The 9,465-nt window shown below is 38.9% G+C and overlaps 1 protein-coding gene across 1 annotated transcript in view; it reads left to right on the top strand.

Moving 5' to 3' along the window:
* Positions 1-9,465, top strand: part of PPP2R5A (protein phosphatase 2 regulatory subunit B'alpha) — a 41,682-nt gene that overhangs the window by 30,586 nt on the left and 1,631 nt on the right. Inside the window, exons 7-12 of the mRNA XM_038130927.1 lie at positions 284-392; positions 2,749-2,802; positions 5,857-5,907; positions 6,599-6,718; positions 6,807-6,934; positions 9,044-9,145. Coding sequence (XP_037986855.1) covers positions 284-392; positions 2,749-2,802; positions 5,857-5,907; positions 6,599-6,718; positions 6,807-6,934; positions 9,044-9,145 — 564 coding nt within the window. The remainder of the gene's footprint in view (positions 1-283; positions 393-2,748; positions 2,803-5,856; positions 5,908-6,598; positions 6,719-6,806; positions 6,935-9,043; positions 9,146-9,465) is intronic.

A 9,465-nucleotide genomic window follows, 5' to 3' on the forward strand; every position in this document is an offset into this window, starting at 1 on the left:
GTAGATGATTTTATTTAATGGATGATAAAAATACTTCAGCTCATCTAATGGGTATTATTTAGCTTCTAGGGTGGTTCTCTGGTATTCCTTACCAAGAGTCTAAACTCTCATTATACCAGTATTTCAAAGATTGTGCACATGTAGAGCTGTTTTATGGCTTCAATATAATCAGGTTTAAAAACTGAATCAGAAATGGAGTTTCAGTTGAACTTACAGAAATTCTTGACTTCTAGGAAAAAAAATATTTTTAATAAAAATAAATCCTGCTTATTCATGTTTTCAGTATTATCAATGGTTTTGCACTGCCACTGAAAGCAGAACACAAACAGTTCCTTATGAAAGTTCTGATTCCCATGCATACTGCAAAGGGATTAGCTTTGTTTCATGCACAGGTAAGCTTTTGCCTATTTTTAAGAGTGGTGGGGTTTTTGTATTTACATTTGAAACTAATGAAATTTAAAACACTATGTGTTATAATATCAATATTCCAAAATGTTTGCAAATTCAGCCACTTTTTGAGAAAGTCTTCCAGATCTTATATCTAAATGTTAATTTTGAGATATTCGGCATATATTACAAGTGAAAGAATGTACCAGTGAGTCAAAGAAGTATCAGCTGAAGTTGTAAGCATTTTTGCTTGTAGTCTTGTCACACTTTAAGCTTCATTTAATCCCAGGGCCTTGTGCTGTTGTCATTTCCTTTATGTAACTTAAGTGCTGTGTGTAAAGGAACCTTGGGTATGGCCAGATATTTATTTCAGAAGTGTTTTTTTATTTCTAAAGCTGCACCAGTGTTGGGGTGGGAGGGAGACTGTTGTTGCCATTTATAAATAGCAGAAATGCACAGTAGCTCTCTGGATCAGCCAGGAATTATGTAGATCCATGACACGCTGTCAGAATGTTGCAGTTCTTCAGCTGACTTTGATTCTTATACTTGCCACAGACATTCAGCATTTCATTTGAGGAAGAATCTGTATCCTTTCCAGACATATGGCCCTACAAGTATTGAATATGGTTGATGCAAACTTGGAAGTAATTCTGCTGTGGCTAATTAAAACTTGCTTTGTAACTTAGCTCACTAATACAGCTCCATACAGACTGAAGGTACAAGAAAATGGGTTTCTAATTAAAGTGAAATCATTGTGACTGTATAGTCTACAAACAGGCTCAAGTGAAGAGCTCACTTAATTCCTAATTCTCATATGAAGTTTTAAATTAAGCAGATCATTTGTCTTTATTGTTTATTGCCTTGCTGCTCCATGAAACGAGTCAGTGAAGTGAAAGGGCCCAGTCACCTCCCAAAGGTGTCCTCAGTGACAGATCAGTACAGCAAGCTGCCCTTTCTTTCTGGGATACATTTAATCCAGTTTGTGGCTACTGAAAGGGCCCCTGTTAATTCAGCTGTACCTGGAAGTCACATTTTTCCTGCTGACCAGGCCACTCTTCTATCCCTTCATAAAACACTGGTGCCAGGTGCACGCACAGCACTGTGTGTTTCGTTTTACCCAAAGGTCTAAGCCACTGCTAAATCTGCTTTGCAATCCCAAGTGGCCTGGTTGCTTTGTTGCTGAGTGAAGTAGAGCCTACCCTTAAAAGTTAAAGCCTTAAAGATGAACTAAGCTTGAGTCTTTTGTGTCTTTGAACAGTAAAGCATTACTGAATATACATGTATAATGGGATTTGTGAGATTAATGTGTGACATTTATTATTTTTTGAGTCTATAGAAATGCATCAGTAACCTAAGGGCAAAAGAAATAAATTAGACCTGTTGCAATTACAGCATTGTAATTATCTGCTTTGGCATAATAAAAAAAAAAGAAAGGTGATGCTTAAATTCAAGCATCCTGAGTATTGAAATGTGATGCCTATTACATATTTTTTGTCTTTGTTTTATATTGTGAAGCACTGTGACTTTGTAAAATCAGTCGTAATGGAATCTAAGAAAGATTGTAACTATTCTGTAATAGCATTATTGTATGGTTTCTGCATGGGATGGTTGTTTACTTACTCAACTATGTCATGCTCAGTAACTAAACTGTAAGTAATTATATGACATTAAATGGCCTGAGCAGGCCCTACACAAAAACCAGGAGAGGCTGGGAGAGCTGTGCTGGTGACTCATTTACATTGTGCTTCCCCACTCCTTCCCCCTTTCCATAGTTTCTTGTTGGCCATTGCTGTGCTGGGACAGAACACTCAGCTGGGCAGCAGCTGCCTCATCTCTTGTGGCCTGGGAATATATTCAAATTCTTTCACTTGTAATCTTAACACTGAATGTTGTGTGCTGTAGATGTCACCTGAGCAATGTGCAATGTGTGCTCAGTCAAACCTGTGTCACAACTTGGGTTTTCCTGGAAGTATGGCCTTTTTTACTCCAGTGTAGATGTTTGAAAGTGATAGCTTTGTATTATTGATGCAGGAGTTGATGCTAAGAAAATTCTGTTTAGATATGGGATCTGAGTTAGGGAAGTATCTGCCAAGCTTAAAAATCATTTTCTGGGTTGAAAAGAAAAGATGATTTTTGGTGTGCGGGAAGTTTTTTTAAGATCGAGCAGGCCTGTTTATCTTGCTGCTTTAATTGCTGTTTTGTTTAGTTTGGACTAATATGAAATGGCTGTGTAGGGGTGTCTTGGGTCGGGTTCTCCCCCATGATCTGAAGTGCTTCCATTAGAAGTTTTGATATTTAGTAGTGCTGCAATGTCCGAACAGTGTCTGCTTAAACTAAATAACCATATGACTTACATTCCAGCTTGCCTATTGTGTTGTACAGTTCCTGGAAAAAGATACGACTTTAACAGAGCCTGTAAGTGTTTTTCAGTTGGATGTCTTTCTATTTTTAATTTCAATTAAATATTGCAGTGTAATCTGTTGAATTGTGCAGCAATGCTGTGTTATCCTGATTAAAGATGGAGAGGTAGAATTTTTTTGTGGGGTGGAAAGGAAATCTAGAATAGTTAAGAAAATTCTGAGTTTGAAAGGACACTTGTCTCTTAACTTGTGGCCAAGATAGAGCAGAGATTTAACTATAAGTTTGAACTTCTGGTATCAACCAAACTACCCCAAAAGAGAAAGCATGAGAGAGACTGTATGCTCTCCTCATAAAAACTAAAATTTCAGTGGTTTTGGTACAGATTGCTTGTGCTTAGCCAGTGCATGAAGTTGAAATATTTTAGGGAATAAACAATCCTGAAATAAAAGTTGAGAAGAATAACAACTCTTCATTTAGACAGAAAGAACTCTGAAATTCCAAATGTGGTGTTTCTGTCCGTCCTCTTCAGTTTCTGGGGTGCCTCTTGGCAGTCGAAACTCAGGTGCTTCAGGCATCTGGGGCTTTTGCCAGACTGAGTCTCCCGTGATACATATTGACAGCTCAGCCAGAAAGGGTTTATGCACAGGCTTTGGCAGGGCCCATGAAGAACAGAGGCTCAGGGCAGTGCAGCAGCTCGTGAGGACACAGAGTGATATCAGGCCAGCTATAAAAGAAACTGGTTTTAGTTGGACAATCAGGAATATCGCCATTAGGGCTATGTTGGTATTTAAATACTTTACCCCTTTTGTGACAGAAAAACAAGGAGCTTATGCAAGACCTACATTTTCTTCTGAAAAAAAAAAAAAAGATAAACAGCTTTGGGAAAATAACATTGATCTCCACTGAGTGCTCTTTCAGTGGAAGCTTGTTTTCTGCACAGCCATTTCAGCTGACCAGTTATTCTGTAGCTGGTGGAGGGCATCTATGGATTTGCCTTGTGTGCTTGAAGCATGTTTTCCCCTGTGCTGCAGTGTTCCCAGCCACACTGGTCAATAAGCTTATTTTGTGGGTTAGGGAGAGGAGAAAGGAATTGTGTAACCTGTATTCCTTAAGCTAAGTGAGGAAACAACCCAGGCATTTTGACAGTTAAAGCTGACATGTGAGCAGAAAATGTGTAGTGTTACATAAAAACCTGCAAGATTGAATGAAGTGACAATGTGACAAGGTCAGAACTTCCTGACACAAATTTACAGAAGTGAGGTGTAGGATCCAAGCCCAAACTGCTGTGAAGAAGGCAAGGCTTTAGAGCAGTGCCACAGTGCAGTTCTGAGGCTCATCTGGACTGTGGTCTATACAGTTGTGGTTTCTTCTTAATCAGTTAAAGGTGAATTCAGGCTGGAGAAGACACGAGAACTCACTGCAGAGTCACTGCCTTGGTTGTTACTCTGGGCGTATATAAAAGTTGTTTTATAAAGGAATTAAAGTTAATAAGATAAGAAGTGAAGCTTCAAGAAACTTTCTGAAATGCTTGAAAAGTAAATGTTAAAATTTGGGTCAGCTGATGAGATAGCATTGGAAATTTTTCATGGCTTTAGGTCAAGTAATATTTTAAGAACTCCATCAGAAGGCTGTCTTCACACATACCTTACTGTTATTTTTCTGGCAGGGATTGTCACTCAGGGTCAATTTGGAGGACATTCAATCCAAGCTCTTTTAGCTATGGTAGTCTGCCTCAGGTCAGCCCTGATGTTTGCAGAGCTGACAAGAGGAGTTTGTTACCTAACCCTGCTGAGTGCAATGGCCTTTACATGGAAGAATCAGGCTAAATGTGCAGTCCTTGTACATGAGTTAAGTTTTCCAGCAGGTGCCTACAGTTGTAACCCACTTCATGGGAATCCTGTAGCTCAGGGAAGAATATTGATCTTGTGTAGTAAAAGCAGCAATCCATGAACATAAATGTGCAGGTATCAGCTTTTTAATGTAAAGACACAGTCAAGCTGGAAACTGATACTCCAAGGAGGAGCAAGGGATAATAGGTATCTTGTTGAGGTGTGCACTGTTATACTCAGAACATGTTACTTCTTTAGCAAGTTGGGAATATGGGTCTCTTCTCTAGCAAAATACATTTAAAAATTCTTGCAGTAATTTGTGCTGGGGAAGTGCACTTTAGCCTTATTAACTTTTTTCTCTGGAAAGCCACTTTGGATAGTCCATGTAGTTGTTAAAGCAGCCAGCTGGAAAGCTGAAGGAAGAAAATAATCAACGTGACAAAAAACAAATATGGAAGGTATTTAAATAGTTGAGTAAGTTTTCCCTTTGGATATGATCAGTTAGGTGGTGTTGTATCATAAAAAGTAGAAGTCCTTTCTACAGAATGAAAATTTATAAGGTTCTGAGAATATTCTAGAAGCATAAACATAGTTGCAGCTTTTTTTTCCTTTTTTAAAAGCCAGAATTCATTTTGTAATTTAAATGCCATGTGAGATGTTTATTTCTAGGAAAAATGCCTCCAGCCTTTCTTTGCTGTATTCCCTCCATTCCTCTTGGGGGCTGTACTTTCCAATTAATTTTCCCAAAGGTTTTGTTTTTCCAGTCTTGTGTAAGGTAGTTTCAAATGTAGATACTAGAATACATTTTCTCTGTAAGTTCACATATTTCTTACTTTAGTTTCCAGTCTAACATGTCAAATTGTAGCAGAGAAAATGAAGAGTTGGAGGCCATGGCTCCTCTGTAGAGCCCTGTCAGCATTTATTGTTTCCTCTCAGGCTTCAAACCTTTGATGCCAAGGCAGGTGCTCCCCAAGTATGGATGAGTAGAAGACAAAAAAAATATTCTATGAGATTTAGCTACAGGGAGTTTAATTTCTCTTTGTGATGCTTTGATGTGATCAGCATCCTGGGGCAGAGTGTGAATGGATAATCACAGGCACCCAAAGCAATAGGGGTCTGAGTTATTCTGATAACCTAAATAAGACCAACATTTAAATGATGCTTATTCTGTTTTCATTGAACCTCTGGATAAGGAAAAGCAAACCAGTACTTTTTTTTTTCTTATCTAGTAGGTAGTAGAAACTTGTCGTGCTTTAACATGTTTGTGTTTTTCATACAGGTAATCAGAGGCCTGCTCAAATTTTGGCCAAAAACGTGCAGTCAGAAAGAGGTTGGTTTTGTCTCATTTCTGGTGTCTGCTGTCACGTAAAATCTCCTAGGGCAGATTGACAAACCTCTCTGCTGTGCTCTTCCAGAGATCTTGCAGAAAACTTGCAGTTCTTGAAGCTTCTTGAGGCACTCACCTTTGTCATGTGACACAGTCTGGTTTCTTCTATGTAGTTAAAATGAGCTTAAAAAACAAGAGTTTGATTTGTCCCACCAGATTCCATCCCCAAAAACTTTTTAAAAGTGGGTCCCTTAACACTGTTGTCTCTTTTTCTGCAAGTGGTGATAAATTTTTCTGTGCCAGCTACAGAGTTCTGCTGGTTGCAGTTTTATATGGGAATTAAATACTTACCACTTCAAAAGCTACTTTGGTGATCTCTGATAATCTCTGCAACCATTCTTGAAATAAGATGCCCTTTTTTTTGTAACTGTGTACCCCCATTTTCCGTAGGAGCAGTTTGGTGAAGTATTCAGTATTTACACAAAATTAGTCCAAGAGGAGAGCTGTAACCTGTTAGCTGAGAGTGATGATTGACTTCTTTAGGCTGCAAAAAACCCCTGTGAATGTCTAAATGCCTTGTAATGACAAACAGTGTTCTTGGCAGGATTCATGACTAATGTATCAGCTGTATTTTGTTTGCTTCTGTTTACAATAATGAAACTTTCTCATCCTTTTTTCCTTTCTAAACTAACAGGTAATGTTTTTAGGTGAAATTGAAGAAATCTTAGATGTTATAGAACCAACACAATTCAAAAAAATAGAAGAGCCTTTATTTAAGCAAATATCCAAGAGTGTGTCAAGTTCACATTTTCAGGTAAATAAAATAAGTATTAAAAAAACCCAAGTAAACCTCAGGGTAACTTATTTTATGGTTGTTATGAGCCTTTAACTTTGTGTTTCAGGTTGCAGAAAGAGCTTTGTACTTCTGGAATAATGAATATATTCTTAGCCTGATTGAGGAGAACATTGATAAAATTCTACCAATTATGTTTGGCAGTTTGTACAAGATCTCCAAAGAACACTGGAATCCGTATGTAATGTTTCACTTTATTTGTAGCACCATAAATAAATTGTCCACTGTTTCAGGTTTGGATTGGGAGCTTGTAAATGTGACCTCATTTTTGTTTAAATCAGATGAGATCCATGACATTCTGGGTGTTAAATCAAGTGTCACGTTCAGTTGTGTTGTTCTTTCACTGTTCTGCACTGTTATGATGGAGACGTGAAACATATTGAAAAAGTGTGAGGAAATTGGATGATGATCTTTGTATTGTAATCACATCTGATCCTTTGTGTTAGTTCAAAACGCAAATTAATGCTACTTAGGCCAAAACCACTTCCAAGGGTTGCTTCTGTTTATGCTTTGCTGTCCTTTAATACTTCAGATGCGTACAGCTGTCTGTCTTCGTAAGTGTTTATTGCTCATCAGTGAGATAAGAAAAGATCCTATCAGAGATAGCAACCCTTATAAAGGATGGTAGGACTGAGAAATAAGTGACTACTTTACTTCATATTTAGTGCCACAAGTTAAATATTGGTATTCCTGTGTTTGAGAAAAGCAGTAATGGTATTGCAATACTGAAAAGCAAAGCTTGCTGGTGCCAGCACCCTGAATTAAGTTGCAAGTTAGTATGCAGAATATAAAGCTTGTACAGGCAAAAGCCAGGGTGAGCAGGAGCCTCCTAGAGCTCTGCAGTAGAACAGATGTCCTGTTCTAAGCCCTTGGAGGCTTTGCAATTATTCTGGGCTTATCTAGATGGTGTGTCTAGTTGCAAACATAGCAGCTGAGACGGAACATGAACTTTGGGGAATAGTCCTTGGACCATCAATGTATTTGGGACCTCAGCAAATTTGGAGGATGTCCCTCTTTCCTCTCTGCAGGCAGAAGTTGCCCTTTATGAAGGAAGTAGAAGACACTGGATAATTGCTTACTTTAGGACAAGGAAGTTTGGGGAAGAAAGTCTAATCCTTTGATTCTAATCTCTTTTGGAGGGCAGCAAAACATGCTTTTATCCATCTTGTTGTCTGATACAGACTCAACTTCTTGGTCAACATCCAGCTTTTCCTCTCAGAAAACCAAAACCTTAAATAAGCTTTTGACCTCAAACCACATGAAAGCCAGGGTACCAAAAAAAAATCAAATTAAAAAAATAAGTGTATAAACAGGCAAAGGATGCTGCTGTGCATTTTGAATAGAATGAGCTCAGGGCTCTCATGAAGAGCTGGGAGATTTCCTAGTGCCATGATGGACAGAGTGCACTGAAAAGGCAAACCTGGTTCTTTGGTTATTTCCTTAGGGGTTTTTTTTTTTACTCCTTTTAAGGTCACAGGGCTGCAGCTTTGCAGTCAGTGGGGAACTGCTAGTGAGGGAGGAGACAGAAAAGGCATTTTACCTGCTTTTTGCCTAGTGATTAGGCTTAATAACAGGCATTTTAATATTTGATTTTATTGGGTTTTTATTTCTTTCTATAAAGATGAGTAGGTTTAAAGGAGATAACACAACATTTAAGATGGTTTATTGAAATATGAATACTTTCACAAAAAGAAGGGTAGTGCAGGAATACAGGCAGCCATGTAACAGCCAGTGTTGCTCAAGCTGGTGAGTCTCTTAAGGAAACCGAGGTACCCAAATCCATTATCTGATGTTCTTGATTCTAGTTCTCAAGCAAAACTCCTGTTGCCCAGAAACACTGCTGGGAGAGCCTTGCTGTGCTAAACCACACTGAACCTGTGGTTTGTCTGCTGCCTTCTTGAAGCTACAAGCCAGAAGTTTTATTTTTCTAGTCTCTCATATTTCATTGCTCAAATGTTACAGAGTTGTTGTTAAAACTTGGTTTATTAAAGGTTCACATAATTTAATGGCTTTAAAGTAGAGCCACAGCATGAATAATCATATCCTGTGCAATTACAGAAGTCAGGAATTTAAGATTAAATAGCCATTTCAAAAAATGTTTAACTATACTGTAATTTCCTCTGTAAATTAATAAATTTGAGAGGATTTTGTTCAAGAAACTCCCTGACCTTACAGTAGTGTATCTTGAATAAGAAGCTTGGAATCCAAAAAAGAAATCAAATGCTTGTTTTCTGAAGTTCATTTTGTCACTTAGTAAATCTTAGGGCTGTGCTCCTTCTGTTTCAGAACCATTGTGGCACTGGTGTACAACGTGCTGAAAACCCTGATGGAAATGAACGGCAAGCTCTTTGATGAACTCACAAGCTCGTACAAAGCAGAAAGGCAAAGGTACTGAGCCTTTTTCCAAGTTCCCACTGATGAATATGTCCAAGCTGTAATTGTGGCTGTTGCTGTGCTGTTGTGGGGCTCTGTGGTGGAGCTGTTTGGTGCTGGGTGTCCTGTGAGTGAGGCAGTGCTGTGGGGGAGCTGAGCCCAGGGAGGGGACAGGAGGCCCCCAGCTCCCCTCTTGCCTGGGCAGGGGATGTGCTCCCTCCTGGGTGGTGAAATGGGTCTCAGCTGCTGCTAGCCGTGCTGCCTCAGGTGTCTGAAGAGAATGGAGCTGGAGAGTTCTGCATAGCTCAGCAGAACCAGCGCTGACCCTACTAACC

This window comes from Motacilla alba, chromosome 3 (genome assembly GCF_015832195.1).
Source record: "Motacilla alba alba isolate MOTALB_02 chromosome 3, Motacilla_alba_V1.0_pri, whole genome shotgun sequence".
NCBI classification, from domain to species: Eukaryota; Metazoa; Chordata; class Aves; order Passeriformes; family Motacillidae; genus Motacilla; species Motacilla alba.